We start from the raw sequence: 23804 nt of genomic DNA, 5'->3' as shown, positions 1-23804 counted from the left end.
AGTTGTAAGGAGCAACCACAAGCTCTTTGTATAATTCTTGAATGGGAGGGAGACTAAGTTCATATAATTTTCTATGAACATTAAAAAGGGAACTTGATGCAAGGGTAGACATTTCCATGAGGAGTCATGGTCAACTACTCCCAACATTTGTGGCTCATGTGGTAACACGGTACTTGGTTCTGTAAATAAAATGTCTTGTGTATTGAGACCATCCTGTGCTCTGCTCTGCTCTAAGTTACTCCACAGAGTGCAGAACAGACGTTTTTCAGTGTGTCCTTGTGCAAGTTTTTTGGAAGAAGTTAATAGCAATTAGCCCAAAAGTAATAGACTTAACCTTATGAAGAGAATTTTTTGAATTCTTCCCCTAATTGTATGTGATGCTCCAATAACTGGAATCTGTGCCTTTTATACTGATGGAAACAAATCAGGGAAGGCAGGATGTAAATCAGAAGAATTAAGTAAGGTGGAACAAAGCCCTTATGATTCTGTCCACAAGGCAGAATTATATGCTATTCTCATGGTGCTAAGTGATTTTAAAGAACCTCCAATATAGTTAATGATTCACAATATGCAGAACGTTATCTTTCATATTGAATCCACTGAATTTAAACTAGATTTTACAGAATTGACCTCATTATTTATCTAGGTGCAAGACATAATCAGGAATAGGCTTTGTTCTATATACATAACACGCATTCAATCTCATTTGGGTCTTTCAGGTCCTCTAGCACAAGGTGATGCATAAATTGATCAATTGTTGATTGGAAGCCTGTTACAGGCCTCAGAATTTCATAAAAAACATAATTTCAATAGCAAAGATTTAAAGAAAAAGTTTTCTATTACATGGCAACAAGCTAAGGAGATTATAAAGAGATGCCCTACTTGGTCTTTCTATAACCAAACACCGCTACCTGCAGGGACTAACCCAAAGGAATGAAATCTACCAGATGGATGTGTTCCACTTTGCAGATTTTAGAAAATTAAAATATGTACACCACACCATTGACACTTATTCATGTTTTCAGTGGGCAATTGCTTTAAACTCAGAAAAGGCTGATTCTGTAATCACACATTTATTAGAAGTTATGACCATCATGGGTATACCTGCACAAATAAAGACAGATAATGATACAGCATACGTCTCTAGAAAAATGAAAGAAAATTTTGCTTATTATAATATTAAGCATATTACAGGTATACCACACAATACTACATGTGAGGCAGTTATAGAAAGATCATATCAAACTATAAAGGATATGTTAAACAGAAAGGAGTGGAAAATGCCCCTAGAAATGGATTACATAATGCTTTATTAACCTTGAATTTTCTTTATGCTAATGAGAAAGGAACAACAGCAGCAGAGAGACAGACATTGGATAATAGAAAAGTCTTCTGATTTAAACCAACCGGTTTATTTCAAGGATGTGTCGCCCTCAAATGGAAGTCAGATTTGCTACATTGGGGAAGGGTTTTTGCTCTTGTTTCCAGAGGAGAAGAAAAACTATGATACCATCACAATTAATAAAGATTCACTTTGAAAAGGAGAAACCTCTTGAAAAAGCGAAAAGACAGCTCATCCACAATGGTGACAACCATACATATGGTAAGGATGTTAACAGTTGGAAAAATAACTACCCAATAAGGATCATCAAGAAAATTGAATATGATTCATAAGTACAAATGTTAAAACATATACATTAGCATATATGTATATATTTTTTATGAATATATAGAGCTAACTTTGGAGTTGGACACTGACTCTGTCCCTCTCTAAATTCAAATATGTTGTTAAAATAAAAATTCAGAGTTTCTGTCTCATGTCAAGAGCCATTTGGTATTGGACAGAAATAAAAAAGAATTTAGAAAAAATTTTACTTTTCTTCATATCTAGTTTTGCCTCTATCGTACTTTTCATTGAATATATGTCTGTATATATCTATATAAATAATGTTTTAGTTTTCTACAATGAACAATGTATTATCCTGCAGTAATGTTTGAAGTTTCCAGGAAGAAGATGGGGCCCACAACAACTCCACCTTTTTGATATGAAGTCATCACGCTGATAGTGCTAGTAAAAGACCTGTTTTGGATATCAGCTGCTCAACATGGTTCCAACTTGGTTAGCTGAAATGGTGCAGTTTTTTTTTTTTTACAATATTCTGGCCATACCTCCAAATAGGAAGCTCAGAAAAACCATACCAAATACTCAGAGACTATTTGCAATTATACCAGACAGTAATCTTGGAACTTAACCATCATTTTACTTTTCAAGGATCTCATAGAAAGAACATTGTCCCCATGACAGCTGGAAGTAATTCTAGAAGATGATGTACCCTCTCCCAACAAAGTTTGTATTCAGGGTTAGGAACATCATTTTGGGGTTTATTATAATTGCTATAGGGTTGGGGGTTGGGGGAGAATTTTATATGCTCAGGAATCTCTTTGAAAAAAAAAGGGGGGATTCTATGGGATAATATATTAGTACAAGCTTACTCACACTAATAATAATAATAATAGTGTTAATAGAGTGAATACTTGTGAGTAATTATTTATAGGCAATTACATTGGTATAGATTTTGTATATTAATACAAAATTAAATTACATTGAATATTGCATGCATGTATGGTTTTACCTCTGCTTTAAACATTTTTTATATATTGATATATATTTATCATATTGCAATGTACATTTCTACCTCTGATGAAGGTACTTATACACTGTTTATATTTTGAGGTCATTGTCCTCATTTGTTGAATAATTGTTTATTTTATAATATTCTAATATGAAGTCTTAGTCTTTAAGTTATATAGGTATGAAGGATTATAGATAAATAATCATCCATGTTTGTCATACTTATAGTTAGACTAATCAGGTTCTTTATTTACAAAGAGATTTTATTCTACATAGATAGGTAACCTTCAACCACTTCAAAGAGCTGTAGAATATGGCATTTAAACAACTTAGGGTTCTGTTGAAGTGAGACACAATTGCTCTTGGCAGCACTGATCTACTGCTGAGAGAATGTTGAGCACCAAAGACATTCTACTTGGAGCTTGTTTTCTTTTTGGAAAAACTGGTCTTAGAGCAAAGAAATTCCTATGCCTCAACCACTGACAAGATACATGATATCCGGAAACGGATAAGCAGGATCAAATCTTGCCAAGACAAGATATGAAGGTTTTGAAAATTTTCTTGCCTCTAAAATGTTATGTCAGTTATTCTAGGTCTTAGTTTCAATCTTGCAAATGAGACTTTGGGTGGTTTCCCAGGTAGCCAGTTGTCTCTGTCATTTGTTGCACATTTTTGATAGTTGCTTGATTGTACTTCCTTCTTACTCAAGTAATATTACTTCCCTTCTTGAATCTTTGAAGGGGTTGAAGACTAGATAGTTTTAGTTACTTTTCTCTCACGACTTGGCCAAGTTATTTATTATACAAGACTTAAACTAGTTAGGATAGGATAATTATTGAATATATTTGTTCTTATTGTATATAATTTTGTATTAGGCTTAGAACTCTCTTATTTAAACAAAAGGGGGAGGTGCTGTAGGAAGTCTTACAGCTAGTGGTTACAGGCCCACTGGGGCGTGACCTCTTATACTATATATGCTAACGTAGAGCAGACGTCTGGCCACTTTTCTGGCCTCTCTGTTCTGGTGGCAGGATTTGTTTTCTGATCTCTGTTCAAACAGAGGATTCTGATTTATGAGTCTACCCCTAAATATATAACCATCTATTTCTCAATTCTGAACTAGTGTGGGATTTCTTTTAAGCATCCATCCATAGTTCAGAACAGAGATTTTTCAGTGTGTGCTTTTGCCTGATACTCTTCATTTCACAAGTAATTTTCAACTCTATTTTGAGTAAAAAAAAATTAACTGTGTGAATAAGACCGTATGTCTCTCGCAAGTCCATGGAGCAATATCTGATAAGTTGCTTATTCCATATTGTAGACCGAAGCCACCCTATAAATTTATTGGCATAAACTTGCACTGTGGGGCATTTGAGTATATAAGAATTATTTTGGGAAATATATATCCACTTTGTGCACAGAAGCAGGTCTTTTGCCCAAGTAAAATTTGGTCTCATCTTTGGCATCAAAATCTTACATTTTTAGGACAGCCCTGTGCTCTCTTTAGTTTTGGAGAGTCCACTGACAGCTAAGAAAATGACCTCAAACCACACCCTTCCAGAACTAGGTGTCTATAGCTCTGTTCTCAGCAAGCCTCCACAGGCTATGAGATGGAGAAAAGGTCTCTGCACCACTTTCCAATGAACCAAGTTAACATCTAGAAGCCAGTGCACATTTATGAAGGAGGCAGGAAGCCAACTGAAGGTACAATTTTATGATTTGACTTTAATGATTTCCATGCTTTCTCTAACCCACCTTTCATATTTATGAGCACTTTCTTTACAGGAGGAAAGCACCATTCTCTTTGTAACTCTTAGATGAAAAGATTTATAAGTGATGACGTATCCACCACCAATTTAGAGAACACAGCAGTCCAGGACATGGATCCAGTAACTGTACCCTAATCTTCCCATCCTTCCCGGTCACCTTCCTTCTCTCCCTTCACATACGAGTAGCCCCGGTGGCTCAGAGGATTGCCCAGTTGTTCTTCTCTTTTCTCTTTCTGCCTCTGACTTCACAGTCTAGGGACAGCGCAGAGACGGTGACTGACTGGGGACACGGTGATGCCAAATCTAAACTTCAGGCTCAGCTTCTCATTGACTGGCGGCTTGAAAGTAAATTTTTGCACAAGAGCAGAGAAGAAAATGAAGAGCTCAGACCTGGCCAATTGTTCCCCAAGGCAAACTCGCTTTCCTGCAGGAAATGAAACAGAAGACGAGATACTTTCTTAGTTTAGGTGCACTGCTACTGTGATTCAACATTATAATGGTCATACCACACTAATACCCAGCCCTCTAGATCTATCTCTTTCTTATTTTTTTTAAAAGAAATTTCATGCACAACCTAGCAGTTCTCTAACTGTTTAAGTGTAAAAACTGATCATCTTCTTAATATTTCTATATAACTTATAAATCAGACATTATAATTTAATCTCTGTACAATTGGATGATTTCATTAGATAGTTCCTCTTTCTCAGTATAGTTTTATAAAAGGTAGGTTCCCAGGTGGTGTGACCATGGCTTCACAAGCATTCTATGCCCACCAAATACTCACTGATTCATGACAACCTACCCATTCTAGCTTCTCTGACTATCAACTCACCCTTGACCTTTTCTTTTTTACCTGTAGCACTTTTCCTTTAATGTAAAATTTGTGTCCCATTCTGGACAGGCTCAGCCAGCCACTAAACACAATTATTCATGACCTTTGCATGAGCTTCTGCCCCGATATTCTTGTCTGGTTTGAGTACCTTCCTTGGCTTCCATCACTGGACTATGTCTGGAAAAGTAAACCAAAATCTGTTTCCTTCCCAAGTTGACTTTGATTATGATATTACTTCACAGAAATAGTAGGTCTTGCTAAGGCAAACATTGATACCCAGAATGGGGTATTGCTGTGACAGACTTAACTATGTTGTTTTGAGGAGAATTGTTGCTACAAGTTGCAAAATTATACAGTAATTGCTCAGCCACCTTTTCACAAGCAACTTATCAGAACCAAGGGATCTGCTAAAGGCTAAATCAAAAATCAATGCTTTTTGGTATTATTTCTTTGTGAGTAAAATGACTGTACAATGCTGCATATTTTTTGTTGTAACTAACACTCTTTCTGTTACATATTTGGAAATTAATTCCTCAGTTCAGAACTATTTTGTGGGAGCAGTTTCTCACCGCCAGGCCTCAGTTCCTCTCCTCTAGGTAGGTGCAGAAATCTGCCTTCCTGTAATTATCGTTATCAGCAAGCATTTGGTCAGAGTTTAGGGTTCAGGCAAAGAGCATCCCATTTAAGATATTCAAAGATCTCCAAGAACATAGAATTACCACCTGGTCAAGCTGCTGCTCTGGTTTTACCCTAAGATCAGAATGGCTGATAACATCGCACTCCAGAACGTAAAATTTAGAGACCTTAGTCTCTTCTTTGTTTCTATCTTCTAGAGCAAAACTCTAGATTTAGGCGCATAGAAACTGCATGGTCTGGTGTATGTGCTATCTGATTAAGAGCCATCAGCTTCTCCCTGACTGTTTACATAGGTTGCCTAGTACCCTGTTATTTCTGTGCATACTGAGAGAAAAGAAGTGGCATGATGGTTTAAATAATCCATGTCCCATTTATAATTTTATTGAAAACAAATCTTTTAGCACTTTACTAACCACCTAAAATGTAATATAGCACACTAACCTTCCCTCTAGAATTTCCTAATGATTTAATTTTTTTCTTAATTACTTTTCTCTATTAAGGAGTTATTCTGAAATGTACTAGTCACTCCCATGAATCTATGGGTATGTGTGAAAACCTTTAACTGATTTCCTAATAGGCAAAAGAATTCTGGCCCTGGAATCGGCTAGGACTCGGGAACTGATTGTTTTAAGGATTTACATGACTGGGAACATTTGTAACAAAGAACAAGAGAAAGCAAGGAAGAATTTATAGACATGAGAAAGAAGAATAAAGAAATATGGATGGAGAATTCTTGTCGAGATTTTTACCCCCTAAATCTTTACCCTCAGATTTCTAGCCTCTCTTTAGCTATCTGTGGCATCCTTAATTGAACCCTGAAAGGGAGTCTTAAAGGCAAAATCTTTTAAGGCTCCCTAAATCTTCTCACTTCCTGTGCCCCCCGAACCTTGGTTTACCCTCATTGGAAATGTAAGGCAATAAACCCTTTCTTCCTTGTCTTAGTGTTCTATTGGTATGAAAAGATACCATGACCAAGACAAATCTTATAAAGGGAAACTCATAACTGAAGGCTTTCTTCCTCATTCTAAGTGGTAATTCTTTATTATCATGGTGTGGAGTGTGGTGGTAGGTAGGAAGACATGGTGCTGGAGAAATATCTGAGAGCTTTGCATGCTGATCTACTGGAAAGATAGAAAGAGAGGGAGAGAGAGAGGGAGAGAGAGAGAGGGAGAGAGAGAGAGAGAAAGAGAGAGAGAGAGAGAGAGAGAGAGAGAGAGAGAGAGAGAAGAGAGGAGAGAGAGATACACTGGTCCTTCTGTGGGCTTTTGAAACCTCAAATAAGGTCATAGTTACTGCAAGAAAGCAATACTTCCTAATCCTTTCCAACAGTTTCACTTCTTGGAGAATAGTATTCAAATAACCCCACTCCCAAGGGTCACGGTGTTTTACTACAGCTAGGATAACCCTTGGGAGATGGGTACAAACTTTACTTCAGAAAAGTGAGAAAGGTCACCATCTACACTCTCCAGGTTATACAGACAGGAAGCTGTTGCTGGTTCAGGGAATGTGGAAGGGACTCCTCAGCTGTAAAGCTGCCTGTCAGTTAAGCAGGGCACTCTGGTTCAGATGCCTTTGAATCATCCATGTTCCTTTCATATCCCACTTACTGACTCACAAAGTTGGACTTTCTGTGGTAGATTGGTGCTCTGCCTAACTGGGATGAAGAGACATAGGTGTTTCAAGGAATGCCTTGTGACAGGTAGATTGGGGAGAGAACAACCTTGTCTTGTTTCCTTGTGGAGTCCTACAACAGAAAGTGCTTTACTCTGTAAGATTTTTCTGTTCTGCATTTTACCATTTCCAGCAGATGGCAACATTTCTTCTCTTATACCCCACTTTATTTTTTATTAAAAAATATGCATTGGCGTTTTGCCTGAACATCTGTGTACCATGTATGTGAAAGGTACCTGTGGAGACCAGAAGAGGGAATCAGATTTCCTGGAAGCAGTGTTTACAAATGACTGCAACTGAGTGCTGGGAATCAGAACTGGGTTCCCTGGAAGAGCAGCTGGTGTCCTGCACCTCTGAACCATCTTTCAATTCCCTTGGACCCCATTTAAAGTAAAAAAAACCCAAGATTACAGGTTTGAAAGGCTACATGAAGTCACATGGTCCATGTTTCTGTCCTCAAGCGTGTTATACTAAATTTTTTTTTCTTACTTTCCCCTTTGATGTTTAGCACAATAGTGGGATCAGGAGACTTGGGACTGGACAAGTGGGTAAAGACTGCATATTCTGGTCATCCCTCTTCTGACTATGTTGCTTCCTTTCCCACAAAGTCCTGTCTTATTTTAGCTGTTCTTTGTAGCAATCCACTGCTATGATTATTTGTAGGAACGTAGTAAAAAGAGATCCACTTTCTGAGATACGTTTAATAACACGACTTCCTTTCCTGCCATATGGCTTGTACCCAATGTGTCAGGTAGAAATAAAGATGGGAGGGAATATTAGAACATCATGAAAAGGGAAGGAGCACTGGAGCACCTAGAATTAGTGAAGAATGACAGTTGTAAGGAGCAACCACAAGCTCTTTGTATAATTCTTGAATGGGAGGGAGACTATGTTCATATAATTTTCTATGAACATTAAAAAGGAACTTGTTGCATGGGTAGACATTTCCATGAGGAGTCATGGTCAACTACTCCCAACATTTGTGGCTCATGTGGTAACACGGTACTTGGTTCTGTAAATAAAATGTCTTGTGTATTGAGACTATCCTGTGCTCTGCTCTCCTCTAAGTTACTCCACAGAGTGCAGAACAGAGGTTTTTCAGTGTGGGCTTGTGTTAATTTTTTGGAAGAAGTTAATAGCAATTATTTCAAAAATGATATACGTAACCTTATTAAGAGAATTTCTTGAATTCTTCCGTAATTATACATGATGCTCCAATAACTGGAATCCGTACCTTTTATACTGATGGAAACAAATCAGGGAAGGCAGGATGTAAATCAGAAGAATTAAGTAAGGTGGAACAAAGCCCCTATGATTCTGTCCACAAGGCAGGATTATATGCTAGTCTTATGGTGTTAAGGGATTTTAAAGAACCTCCAATATAGTTAATGATTCACAATATGCAGAACGTTATCTTTCATATTGAAATCACTGAATTTAAACTAGATTTTACAGAATTGACTTCATTATTTATCCAGGTGCAAGACATAATCAGGAATAGGCTTTTTCTATATACATAGCACACATCCAATACCATACATGTCTGTCAGGTCCTCTACCACAAGGTGATGCAGAAATTGATCAATTATTGATTGGAAGCCTGTTGCAGGCCTCAGAATTTCATAAAAAACATAATTTCAGTAACAAAGGCTTAAAGAAAGAGTTTTCTATGGCAAAAGCTAAGGATATTATAACGAGATTCTCTATTTGCTCTTTCTATAACCAAACATCTCTACCTGCAGGGCGTAACCCAAAGGGTACCCAAAGGAATGAAATCTACCAGATGGATGTGTTTCACTTTGCAGAATTTGGAAAATTAAAATATGTACACCACACAATTGACACTTATTCATGTTTTCAGTGGGCAATTGCTTTAAACTCAGAAAAGGCTGATTCTGTAATCACACATTTATTAGAAATTATGACCATCATGGGTGTACCTGCACAGATAAGGACAGATAAAGATCCAGCATATGTCTCTAGAAAAATGAAACAATTTTTTGCTTATTGTAAAATTAAGCGTATTACAGGTATACCAGACAGTTTTACATGTGAAGCAGTTATAGGAATATCATATCAAACTATAAAGGATATGATAAACAAACAGAAAGGAGTGGAAAATACCCCCCAAAATAGATTATATTATGCTTTATTGACCATGAGTTTTCTTAACGCTAATGAGAAAGGGGCAATAGCAGCAGGGACACATTGGATAATAGAAAAATCTGATTTAAACCAACTGGTTTATTTCAAGGATGTGTTGACTTCAAATGGAAGTGAGGAGATTTGCTACATTGGGGAAGGTGTTTTCCTCTTATTTCCAGAGGAGAAGAAAAACTATGATACCATCAAAATTAATAAAGATTCTCTTTGAAAAGGAGAAACCTCTTGAAAAAGAGAAATGAGAGCTCATCTACAATGGTGACAACCATACAGATGGTAAGGATGCTAACAGATGGAAAAATAACCACCCAATAAGAATCATCAAGAAAATTGAATATGATTCATAAGCACAATGTTAAAATATAAACACACACACACATATATTCTATATATGAATATAGAGCTGGCTTTGGAGTTGGACACTGGCTCTGTCCTTCTCTAAATTCAAGCATGTTGTTAAAATAAAATTTCAGAGTTTCTGTCTCATGTCAACAGCCATTTGGTATTGGACAGAAATAAAAAAGAATTTAGAAAAAATTTACTTTTCTTCATATCTACTTTTGTCTCTATTGTACCTTTCATTGAAAATATATATCTGTATATATCTATATAAATAATGCTTTAGTTTTCTACAATGAACAATGAATTACCCTGCAGTAATCTTTGAAGTTTCCAGGAAGAAAATGGGGCCCCACAACAGCAGCTTCATCTGATTGATATGAAGTCATTATGCTGATAATGCTAATACAAGACTTGTTTTGGGTACCAGCTGCTCAAGATGGTTCCAACTTGGTTAGCTGAAATGGTGCAGTTTTTTTACAATGTTCTAGCCATACCTCCAAATAGGAAGCTCAGAAAAACCATACCAAATACTCAGAGACTATTTGCAATTATACCAGACAGTAATCTTGGAACTTAACCCTCATTTTACTTTCCAAGGATCTCATAGAAAGAACATTGCCACCATGACAACTGGAAGTAATTCTAGAAGTTGATGTCCCCTCTCCCAACAAAGTTTGCCCTCAGGGTTAGGAACATCGTTTAGAAGTTGATTATAATTGGTATAGGGTTTGGCATTGGAGAAGAATTTCATATGTTCAGGGATCTCTTTGGAAAAAAAAGGGGGGTGGGAATTGTATGGGATAATAGATTGGTACAAGCTGATTCATACTACTACTACTAATAACGAATAATAGAGTGAATACTTGTGAGTAATTATTTATAGTCAGTTACATTGGTATAAATTATAGTATTTTGATAAAAAGTTAAATTGAATATTGTATGCGTGCATGCATGCTTCTACCTCTGCTTAAAATATTTTTTATATATTGATATGTATTTTATTATATTGCAATGTACATTTCTACCTCTGATCAAGATACTTATACATTGTTTACATTTTGAGGTCATTGTCCTCACTTATTGCACAATTGTTCATTTTATAATATTCTAATATGAAGTCTTAGTCTTTAAGTTATATAGGTATTAAGGATTATAAATCAACAATCATCTATGTTTGTCATATTTATAGTTAGACTAATCAGGTTCCTCAGTTACAAAGAGATTTTATTCTGCATAGATAGGTAATCTTCAACCACTTCAAAGAGCTGTAGAATATGGCATTTATACAACTTAGGGTTCTGTTGAAGTGAGACACAATTGCTCTTGGCAGCACTGATCTCCTCCTGAGAGAATGTTGAGCACCAATGACATTCCACTTGGAGCTTGTTTTCTTCTTGGCAAAACTGGCCTTAGAGCAAAGAAATTCCCTTGCCTCAACCACTGACATGATACAAGATATACGGAAATGGATAAGCAAGATCAAATCTTGCCAAGACAAGATACGCAGGTTTTGAAAAATTTCTTGCCTCTGAAAATGGTATGTCAATTATTCTAGGTCTTAACCAAATTTGGTTGCTTCAATGTTGCAAATGAGACTTTGTGTGGTTTCCAAGACAGCCAGTTGTCTCTGTCATTTGTTGCACATTTTTGGAAGTTGCTTGATTGTACTTCTTGCTTACTCAAGTAATATTACTTCCCTTCTTGGATCTTTGATTGAGTTGAAGGCTAGATAGTTGTAGTTACTTTCCTCTCATGACTTGGCCAAGTTATTTATTATACAAGACCTAAACTAGTTACGATAGTATAGCATTTGAATATATTTGTTCTTATTGTATATAATTTTGTATTAGGATTAGAACTCTCTTATTTAAACCAAAGGAGGAGGCACTATAGGAAGTCTTAAAGCTAGTGGTTACCATCTCACTGGGGTGTGGCCTCTTATACTATTTATGCTGATGTAGAGGACATGTCTGGCCACTTTTCCGGCCTCTCTGTTCTGGTTGTGGGATTTGTTTTCTGATTTCTGTTCAGAGGATTCTGATTTGCGAGTCTACCCCTAAATAAATAACTATCTATTTCTCAATTCTGAACTCATGTGGGATTTCTTTTAAGCATCCATCCATAGTGAAGTAGAGAGATTTTTCTGTGTGTGCTTTTGCTGATTTCCTACATTTCACAAATAATTTTCAGCTCTATTTTGAGTAAAAAATTAACTGTGTGCCTTGGTTAACATATGAATAAGACCATATGTCTCTTGTCACTCCATGGAGCAATATCTGATAAGTTACTTATTCCATATTGTAGACCGAAGCCACCCTATAAATTTATTGCCATAAACTGGCACTGTTGGGCATTTGTGTATATAAGAATTATTTTGGGAAATATATATCCACTTTGTGCACAGAATCAGGTCTTTACCCAAGTACAATTTTGTCTCATCTTAGGCACAAACACCTTAAATTATGAGGACAGCCCTGTGCTCTCTTTAGTTTTGGAGAGTCCACTTAGAGTCAGGGAAATGACATCATAGCACAGTCTTACAGACATAGTTGATTATCAGTTTTATTCACAGCAAGCCTCCACAGGCAATGAGATGGAGGAAAGGTCTCTGCACCACTTTCAAATGAACCGATTTAACATCTAGAAGCCAGTGCACATTTATGAAGGAGACAGGAAGCGAACTGAAGGTACAATTTTATGATATGACTTTAATGATTTCCATGCTGCCTCTAAACCACCTTTCTCATTTATGAACACTTTCTTTACAGAGAAAAGCATCATTCTCTTTGTAACTCTTAGATGAAAAGATTTATAAGTGACGTATCCACCATCAATTTAGAGGGCACAGCAGTCCAGTACATGGATCTAGTAACTGTACCCTAATCTTCCTATCCTTCCCGGTCACCTTCCTTCTCTCCCTTCACATAAGAGCAGCCCCAGTGGCTCAGAGGATTGCCCAGTTGTTCTTCTCCTTTCTCTTTCTGCCTCTGACTTCACAGTCTCGGGACAGCGCAGAGACGGTGACTCACTGGGGAAATGGTCATGCCAAATCTAGACTTCAGGCTCAGCTTCTCATTGGCTGGCGGCTTGAAGGTAAATTTTTGCACAAGAGCAGTGAAGAAAATGAAGAGCTCAGACCTGGCCAATTGTTCTCCGAGGCAAGCTCGCTTTCCTGCAGGAAATGAAACAGAAGACGAGGTACTTTCTTAGTTGGCATTAGTGACTACAGGGACTGGCATTTCCATTTTCCTTCTGGAAATCTTAACCTGTCACCGGGCTTTGTGTCAAGCTGTTTATTTATGTCTCATGTGTGTCTGAATGTGGAATGTTCCACTGAAATTGGAACTCAGAATCAAAGGTTCTCAGTGGGACAATAGCAATGAGAGGTGTCACAGGTGATGATATACATATCGCAGATGATGACAGCTAGTATTTAACAGATTGACCTAACAACTCTCTGATGTGAAGCCTCGCTTGGAAAAGACTATGGGGTCACTGGCTGTAGATGACTGGTTGATTTTGTCTGTAGTTTTTCTCATGTGTCAGCTATGGGTATTTTCTCCACAGCTTGTGTGTTTATCTCGTGAAAATATTTCATCTACTGGGCATAGAGGATACTTCTCATTACTCAAACTGACATAGGAAAGTAATAGTGTCTTCAGTCTCAACAACAGCTAATTTTAAACTTCAGGACATATTGAAACAATCTGGTTGTTTCTGGATATCAATATCTGGTAACCCCTAGAGATGAATATGGAAAGACAGTTTCCCATGTGTTTTTTGCTGTTTTAGGATCGGGCATGAAACAACTTTAGTAGACAGAACTTTCTCATCATAGGACTTCTCTATGTATTTGCAACCTCAAGGTTAAGCCAACTAACTGTTTATTCTTTAAGGCCTGAATTTCAATGTCTCTATTTTTCTGGGAACCCTGACCACTCAGAGCTGACTTTACTCACCATGCACAGTCAGCACGACCTCCATAGCCTGAAAGAAACTGCGTGATTGTTATGGCTCTGTTTTTTATTGTTTACTCAGGAAGTGCTGTGTAACCCTGAAAATGTGACTCATATTTGTCCAGAGGCTTTGCTGTAAGGTGAGTAGGAGAGAAATGTAAGAGATGTGTGTGAGAGAGAAGTGTGGGAAGAATAGGAGGGATGTGAGAGAAGTGTGTGTGTGTGTGTGTGTGTGTGTGTGTGTGTGTGTGTGTTTGCATATGAGCAGAGAGAGAGAATGAGAGATAGAGAAGTGTGAAGAGATATAGCTAAATGTTGAGGGAGAGAAGTGTGGAAGAAATAGCAGAATTGTGAGAGAAGTATGTGTGTGCGCACACGTATTATGAAAGACAGATGTAACTGAAGGTGGAGAGAGAGAGGCAGAGAGAGAGAGAGAGAGAGAGAGAGAGAGAGAGAGAGAGAGAGGAGAAAAGATGTAGCTATATAAAAGAGAGATGTGTGTGGAGGAGAGATGTATGTGAAGGAAGAAGTATTGGCCATGTGGAGAGTGTATCGATGTGAAGACGAAGAAAAATTGCGAAGGTTGGAGCTGTGTGGAGAATATAACTGTGTGAAAATGGGCGTAACTGTATAGAGATGTGTGTCTGAGTAGAAGATAGATGTAGCTGTGGAGACAGATGCAACTGTGTGAAGAGAAGAGATGTAACTCTTTGCAGGGATGTATGGCTGTGCAGGAGAGAGATGTGTGTTTGTAAAGAGAAAGAAGAAACTGTACAGAGAGAGTGTCAAGAAAGAGATTATTCAAGAAGTAAAAGAGAAGGTTACCATCAGGAAAGCATGTGCCTCTTACTTTTTTCTTAGGTTCCCATTAGAAAGCATACGTTTCCCAATTATCCTAAGATGCAAAGTGTTTAGCACTCAGATAGAGGAATTTTCATGATGAAATAACAAAGAAAGTTACCTTCAGAACATGTGAGCTTTTTCCTAAAGACCCTTAGATAGATAACCCTCGCTAATTTAAAGGCATCCTTTCAGCAACCCTAGTTCTGCAGTTCTGGATGCTGGCATCCTGTGTTGTGAAAGAGACACCCGAGCTGAATGAGAGAATGTACTCTTAGTCTCAAGGCATATATGATATACCACACAATGACTTAGCAGCAAAATCATGGACTGCTATATAACCCTTTTGAGGGAGAGATAGCTTAATGATTGATATTATTTACTACTCTATCAAACCACTGGAGTTCAGATATCAGCATCCACATCAGGAGGTGCACAAACACCTGCTACTCAAGATTCAATGCTCCTTTCTGGCCTCCACAGGCTCCATCACACACATAAAGACACATTTACACATATGTAAATAAAATAAAAGGTAGAGAATAAAAAAGAATTCCAAAATATAAGCAGGTGTCAGACCTGAGTCCCTAACATGAAAGTCAGAGACATACAGGCTTCCCTTGCAAAGGCTCTAGCTTGTTAATTTGGTCTGCTTGTCCATGATGGACAACTAGAAGACATCTCTTCATTCATTTTGTACTTGTATCCTGTCTCAAATATTGAATCAGATTCCTGCTGAACTCTACAGACAGGCAGGTCCAACATTTAGTGAGTACACATACCTCTCTTCATCAACATCCCTTTCAAGGATGAAGATGCTGAGATAGGGGGATTTAAGGTACAGCTATCAAATTGAGAACAGCTAGTGATTCTCCTGCAAAGCCCTGAAATTGCATCTGGAAGTCTTCAGTCATTCTCTGAGAGCATCCAAGAGCAGCAGAACCCTGCATGCTCCATTGAATGACAGGTCCAGGACCTTTGATCTCATAGAGGACAACAGCTTAGCTTTCCTTCTAGAATCTCTGCTCTGAGAGGTCCACATCCTGCAAAGAAAATGTCTCCAGGAGGAGTGGAGATTTGCTCAACACCAAATGCAAATCACTCACCCCTAGAGGTGCTTGTTTTCTTGACACTAAAATCCTGTGTGATCAGAACTGAGATAATGGTCAGCAAGATTCAGTGTGACAAAGACTGTGGTGTCCTGAATGCACATGCTTCTTCCCGCCTTTCTTACATAAGTTCAGGACTCATGTCCACAAACCTGAAGATGTGTCAGGCAGCTGTCTGTCCCTCCACTCCCCTGCATCATCATAGGAAACATTGATGCCATACCCTAGGCTTAGTTGTGATGTCTCTTTTGTCCTCTTCACTTGGGCCTGATTCTCCAACTTTTTTATACCTTTCAAGTATTTTTTTTAAAAAATAGTATGGAGGATGTTTTTCTAAGCATCTCCTTGTTTACCTAATGGGCAGACTGGGGCCATGAGCATCTGCCCTGTTGGTCAGATGTCACTTATGTTACATGGGTTTATCTTCTAACCTCTGCTGGCGATTGATTTTGAGATTTTATTTTTGGGCAACATTTGATGATGATAAAGTCTATCACATTCTTCCTTAATCAGTGCTTTAATTTTTGTATGTAAATTTATTTTGAAACTGATAATAAATTAATCTTCATATGCTTGTTCCTATTGGTATTTCTCTTCCAAATTTTGCATCTAGCTCCCGATTTTGACATTAGAAAATCTATCACATCTCTCATGTATATATATTTCAGTTCTTAAAACACTAACCTTTATTTTCATTTTATGTATGTGAATGTTTTGTTTGCATGTATGTCTCTGCACCACATGTGTGTAGTGCCCATTGTACCCAGAAGAAGGGGACAGATCCCTGAGATGGTTGTGAGCTGCCATGTGGGTACTGGGAATGAAACCTGGGTTCTCTGGAAAGGCAACCAGGCTCTTATGTGTTGACATTCCAATGCTACTCACCCCCTCTATATTTAACCACTCATGTTTATCAGGAAGTGTTACAATCCATTGCTAACCAACACTTGTTTTAAAACCACAAACATTTCAGACTTGATCACTCAGGTTGGTGTTTCCTGATTTTTAATAACAGTGTATTCCAAACATACAGGTTTGCCTTCTCCAAGACTAAATTTTGTCATTTTCCATAAGTCCCAGTTCTTTTCACCAAATAATATGTAGAATGCAATACAAACACCTGGTCATGAGGCTTACAGTGTCACTTATGGAGTGACAGTTCCCAGCTTGGACTAATCGCTGCTCTGTCCTCTATTCTGTCTCGTGAGATCTTGATCACCACCAATCAGAGCACAGGATGAGATGTAAAGCAGGGGAGCAAAGATCACCTAAGCCACTGACCTCATGTGGAAACCTGTGAGCAGTAACAGGTTCTTATCAAATGATACAGTTTGTGATGCTAACTGAGAGAAAGGACATGAACGTGGGAAATCTTCCAATGGATGAGTCCATAACTATGGGGACAAGCCACGGTCTGGATGTATCACAAAGAGAAGTAAACTACAAATAAGAGCGTCAGACCAAGCTCCGTCATTTCTTTGAACCTGTGATTTTGAATAAGAAAGAACTCTCTTCTTATCTCTCCTTTTTGGAGTCTGCTTAAGGGGTGAAAGGAAATATTTCTTCCTTTCCTACCTGAGTATTAATAACTATATTGCTGTGGTGATTATCTGACATAATTGGTCTACTAATTGAGCTGTGTAATTTAGAGTAAGTGATAACATTCTTAATAACATTACCTGTGGGGTTCCCTGTGTTGCTACTTTATTTTATTGGTACAGATGGGAGAATTCTTTAGACTGAGTGAGGCAAGAGGCCTCTATAGGAAGAGGATTTTGCACTATAGTGAGGAGAAGGCATGTTCCTGGGCAGCAATGGGCCTGGAGGAACATCTTCTTGGGGAAGGCATGTTTGGGTCTATTCTCATTCTTCTCACCATAGTCCTAAGAATCATCACACAAGGCATTTATTCGAAATATATAAAGAATCAAATGCCTAGTCTTTCAGTATTTCATGGAGCTGCTTCTTTAACTTGAATAAGTGAAATATGTAGCTGAGGTTTTGTACTATAATTCAAACCTTTATAATTTTTATAAATAGGAAGAATGGACAGAGTCACTGTGTCTTATCAGCTTTCCTATTAAAGTGAGTTGTGAACAGTGAGCAAAGGGACAGACAGTCCCAGATAGAAGGACAAAGAGGTCAGAGCAAACCCAGGGCAGCCCAGCCCCAAGAAACACCAGCTCTGGATCAACACAAGCTGTGCAGGCAAATGCAGTCTCCTCCTGGTCCGAGCCTCTGCATCATGAGAAGCGACACTGCCTTAGATAATCAGGCAAATGTAATGATCATATCAAGCATTTCAGTGCCTTCTGTGCAGCATTTGTCACCCTCTGCAGACAGTGTTAGGAAACACAGCTTCTGTGTGAGGAAACCTGGTGGACACTGACTCCGGGAGTAGCACATTTGCCTAGGTCTGTGTCCTTTTCTCTGCAGGGCTCACTGACTGCAGCTTGGAAGGTGGCAGTGGGACGCATGCTCCTAGGGGCAGCTCTGCTTCATCTCCTGTCCCATACTTTCCTGCTCTCAGGTTGTTTGTTTTTATAGGTTAAAGCTTAGAAAACAATTGCGCAATTAAAGAATTGCCAACTTACATCTATAAGTGAATATCTAGAATATGTGGTTATTGATTCCTCACCACTAACAATGCAGTCTTCAATAACTTGCCTGGCAGAAAGCACAGGGGAGAAAGAGTCATAACTGCATTCCCTTTATTGCATGTCAGGTGGTGTAGCAGATGCATGTACTAACTACATTTAACAGAGGGGCTTGAATTTAGAAAGATAAGCCCTACTCAGGAATTGTTCATGGTATAGAAGCCTATCCACATCGGCAAACGCCAGTTAAAACTATCTAACAACTAAAAATACCAAGACTCCACTCTCTTCATTGTCAGGAACCATCCCTAAAAAGAAAATTGACTATGAACACCCTGTCTCGAAATCCCCCCCCCCCCCAAAAAAAATCTACACAATGGAATTCAGCTTTCTTGCTTTCAGGAAGAGGCAGGCATTAGGTCTGTGTTGTCAGTGAGGTAGAAAACAGAACAAAGGAAGTTGAAATCTCCATCAGAAGCAAGGAGGAATTGACAATGTATGTGTGTATATATGTGGGTACTGGACTGAAGCCAACTTCAAAATGGAGACATATGAGAAGGCCCATCTGGAAGGATTCCAGAAAGAAGAGACTGGATAAGATGGAGCTCTGAACACCTCCTGTTCATCACAACTCACCCATTGAGAATGGCAGAAAAGATTCTCTCTTCTTAAACTCTCCATTCTCCAAAAAGTGCTCTGGATTGAAGATATCTGGGGTGGCCCATTCTTTGGGGTCCATGTGCAGTGCAGTCAAATTGGTGTGAAGTATGGAGCCCTAGGGAAGGCAGCAAAGACACAAATAACGTGTGGACTAGACACAGAGAGGTTTGGTGGTTAATAAATTTCCATTCCTTCGCCTACTTACCTTGGGCAGGTAGAATCCAGCCAGCGTATTGTCAGCTGTCACTTCCCTGGGAACATTTAGAGGGACGATATTTGCCATTCTCTGCACCTCATGGATAACAGCATTGGTGTAGGGCATGGAGTCTCGGTCAGTCAGGCTGGGCTGCTTCTCCTGTCCAATGACTCTGTCAATTTCAGCCTGTACTTTTTCTTCAAGGAAATGGGAGGCCACATTAAGTTTTGAAATTTATATAAATTGGTATAATCATTGTAACACATGGTGGACACTTCCTCTCAATATCTTCACTATCTTAGAGCAGTAGAGACTCAGCTGTTTACCTGCTTCTCTAGTTAAAGAAGTCATTTCCCAGATTGCTTACAGAGGAAATGTGACATGACTAAAACATAAGCAGACATGGTGTTTTATCATTGGGACAAAGCTTGTAGACTCAAAGTTCCCTTCCTTCTCCAGTTCCCTCCCTGGAGTGCAAAGACGGTTCTCATGGGAACCACTGCAGAGTCTGCGAGCCTCATCTGAGCTCACCACTGCCAGAAGGTGAAATGAATTTGGAACTCTAGGTCCTTTACTAGGTCCAGCATGGTTCTTTCTCCTGAGAGAGAGACAAATGTCTAACATTGGCACTACTGTATATATAAAAGAATTAAATGGAAATAAATTTCATATAACACAAATCAGATCTCAAAAACTATGATGGTTTTGTGTTAGGGTGAATTTGAGTCCATGATCATCTTGAATTCTCAACAGCCTTGCCTCAGTCTCTTAAGCATTTTGATTAATGATGTGGACTGCTAATCATAGCTCTTATTTAAATTTTTAATCGTGCATTGCTATAATTCTAAACATATGTTGAGGGATCCCGAGTTTGAATTAGTGTTACTTAGATAAAATCAACCTGAGGTCAGGAGGCTGAGTTAACAAATAGCTGACAGCAGGCATATCAAATAGATGGAGAGATGCACCAGAAATATTGGGAGGAGTTTTGAGTTGTTTGGCTTTTTTGTTTTGGTGAAGTAGAATGATGTGTTTTTGGGAGACACCAGCTGGAAGGGAAGGTTAGCTAACTACTTCTCAACCTCTCTGAGCTAGCAGGATATCACCTCACACACAATTATTTTAATATATATATATATATATATGTGTGTGTGTGTGTATACATATATATTATATATAATCTGTATGTATATTATGCATATTGATATTTTCCAGTTTTATTTCTAAATAGAATGATAGAGATTTAGTTAAAACTACATTTAGCAGCAGTGGCAGATCCAGTGCCTGTGGGAACAGAATTCCTGCAGGCTGAGTGTCTGGGCTACTGACACAGAAGCAGGAAGGTAACTGAACTGAGCTGCTGGCTGTAAAACCAGTAGATTTAGGTGCAGACACTGTGTCGAAGTTGACACAACACATTTATCTACATTGGCAGGACCAGTGGATCTTGCAAAACAAATTACGTCTTCATAATTCTTGGTTTATTCCTCTTACATTCTACCTTCTATGTCTACAAATTTAACTACTCTGGAGAATTTATATTGCTGACTCTATAGAACTTTGCCTTCTTCAGGCATCAAGGTGTTTTTCCTTGAGCACTTCTATACTGAACTTTACTCATGGCCCAAGAGTATCCTGGTTGCTTCCAACTGTTGACTACTATTAATACTACAAAATGAACAAGATAGAAATTTCTAATAATTAATATATCTGATGGTGAGATGATTCAGTACTTATGGCCAAATCTGATGATATGTAATTGACCTTAGGAGCCCACATTATGGGAAAGACCAACTTCCGGAAATTGCTTTTTGATCTCACCATGTACACAGGAGAAGAGAGCATGCAAGTGTGCACATATACAGACCAAATAAAAATATAATTCAAAAGGCTTTTAGAAATATACTGGTATTCTGGAATTTTGGCTTTAGAGACAAACCTGAGCAGTAACTCAGTAGGCTCTAAGATTTCTTAAAAATGCACCTTTCATTCAGAAAGGCATTTTAGATACTATAAAAAGGAAGGATGGTTTTCTTTTCTTTATTTTTAAAAACCACCTATGAGTGAGTACATGTGATAATTGACTTTCTGTGTCTGGGTTACCTCACTCAAAATAAGATTTTCTAGCTTCATCCATTTTCCTGCAAAATTCAAGATGTCATTATTTTTTCTGCTGTATAATACTCCATTGTGTAAATGTACCACATTTTCCTTATCCATTCGGTTGAGGGGCATAAAGCAAAGAAAACCAGCCTATAAACCACAATCCCAGAGAACTTAGACAACAATGAGGACACTAAAAGAGACTTATATAGATTTAATCTACATGGAAAGTAGACAAGGACAAGATCTCCTGAGTAACTTGGGAGCAGGGGGAACTTGGGAGAGGGTTGAAGGGGAAGGGAAGAGGCAGGGAGGGGAGCAGAAAAAAATATAGAGTTCAATAAAAATCAAGAAAAAAAGGAAGAACGGTGTGAATCAATGTTGTATGGTAAATCCACTCTTTGCAGAAACATACCACAATGTAAACTGACATCTCTCTTTTCTCCTGTACTCCAAGCTTGTTGAAGGTTCATACTCTAATATCTGCACTCTTGAAACAATCATAGTCCTCACAGAAGATGTGAAGGATGTGCTGTTTCCCGAGTGCACATCACCTCACATATGCTCCTCCTCTTCCCATTCCCTCATCCTGTCTTCCGAACCTGTTCTGCCTTGGTTAGATGCTGTTATTACATCTCACCTTGGATTTCTGGGTAGAGAGCCATGTAGAGCAGAGCCCAGCGCAGGGTCGTGGATGTTGTCTCTGTTCCAGCAAAGAAGAGGTCCAGAGTGGTCGTGATGAGGTTTTCTTCATTGAAACTTGTAGTAGCTTTGTTGGGGTGCTAGAAAAGACAGTGTGTATTTGTTCAATCCTAAGATTTTTGACTGTCTTGTAACACTGATCCACTGAGAATGAATTGCATTAAATCATTCAGAGTGATGCTGTCTTTGATATTCTACAGCTGACTTTGCTGATACCAGAAAGATGAATATCCATTTTCTGTGTTCACTGATTCTCCAATCTTCATCATATTGCAAAGTCAATACCGCACTGATTTCATCAATAACTATTTATGACAAACATCACCTTTCTCACTTCCTCTAGAAGCATCAGTTTGTTAATACAGCTCTCAATGTTGTTGTTCTCAAACCTGTACTTCATATGGTAAAGGATTTGCCTCCTCCTCCAGACATAAATTTGTTTAAATCAATATATTATACCAAAAAGAAGAAATAAGAGAAAAGATAATAAACACACACACACACCTACACACACACACACACACACACACACACACACACACACACACACACTCACTCACTCACCATTGTGACCCAGGCATTGGAGGAGCTCATAATCCAGTGAGTTGTAGCTTCTATGACAGATTCAATGATATGTATTTGCCAAAGTCTTACTACGATTAACAGGATTCTACATTTTACAGTGTGATTTGAATTCAACATGTTCCCCCACACGCTCATGTTTTAAATACTGGTTCCTTGCACTGATAGTATTTGAGGAAGTTCTTAGAAACAGGAAGAGAACATCTAGCTGACGCGAGGGATGGTAGCTCCTAGAGTTACACCCAACCCATGGCTCCTTCCTTGCTTGCAGTTTCCTAATGAACAGTGATGTGAAAGCCTCCACCATACCCTTCTGCCTTATGAGCTGAGCTGTTTTGCCATTCACTTTGATGAACTGAAATGTTTTGAAACTTGGCCAGATGACATTTTGCTTTATTCTCTTGTTTCTGCCATATAATGTTGTCACACTGATCCAAAGTTCACTAATATGTTTGCTCAGTGTCTTCATGCCTTGGTTTATTATAGAATAGTGTTCACATAGAGTCCAGGGGAAGGTATGTGCCTCAGCTCTATATGAATTATAAACTCTATCACTTACTTAGCTCAAGTTTGTCTGTTGCAGTGGGGTTTGAGTTGGGGAGGGTAACCAATTTATAACAAAATTAAGCTCTGAAATTTAACTGCTACTTATATTTTGCATCTGTCTCCTTCAGATATGGGAGAAGGACCAAGGAAGGAATTAATAAGGAAGAATCTGGGCATTTCTAGGACCTCTAGCCAAATGGTAGCCAAACCTTAATTTCTAACCCCCCCCAAAAAAACCCCAAGGTTATATTACCATGCATTTATAAAATATTACTACTGTGTTTTACCTCAAAATCTGGGTTAAGGAATGATCTACAGAGATGTTCATCTTGTCATCTTTGCCACCATGGCATGGTACTCAATGCACAAAAATAGTTCTTCAGGATATGATCCATTTCAGGAGGAAAGGTTACCCTGAGTTATCTTTATGATAGGGGCCTCCAGGGTTAGAAGAGGAGAAATGAGATG

The 23804-nt window shown here is 38.4% G+C and overlaps 1 protein-coding gene across 6 annotated transcripts in view; it reads right to left on the bottom strand.

Annotated features, from left to right (window-relative positions):
* Positions 1–1057: 1057 nt before the first annotated feature.
* The window catches only part of LOC125412376 (cytochrome P450 2J3-like), a 35181-nt gene continuing 12434 nt past the window's right edge, over positions 1058–23804 (bottom strand). For 2 of the 6 annotated variants that reach the window (XM_087904853.1, XM_087904852.1), the window contains 4 exons: positions 22147–22288; positions 19413–19600; positions 19184–19322; positions 1058–4825 (listed from right to left, as the gene is read on the bottom strand). In XM_087904853.1, the coding sequence (XP_087760979.1) occupies positions 4647–4825; positions 19184–19322; positions 19413–19600; positions 22147–22288 (648 nt within the window). In that variant the 3' untranslated portion in view covers positions 1058–4646. Of the gene's footprint in view, positions 4826–12582; positions 13218–19183; positions 19323–19412; positions 19601–22146; positions 22289–23804 lie in introns of those variants that run through there. The other 4 variants (XM_085686265.2, XM_048453099.3, XM_085686267.2 and 1 more) reach the window with 2 other exon arrangements.

Source organism: Myodes glareolus, chromosome 3, assembly GCF_982192425.1.
Source record: "Myodes glareolus chromosome 3, mMyoGla1.1, whole genome shotgun sequence".
In the NCBI taxonomy this organism is placed as follows: domain Eukaryota; kingdom Metazoa; phylum Chordata; class Mammalia; order Rodentia; family Cricetidae; genus Myodes; species Myodes glareolus.
Note: the sequence above shows the minus strand (reverse complement) of the source record. Positions and strands in the feature narration are given on the sequence as shown.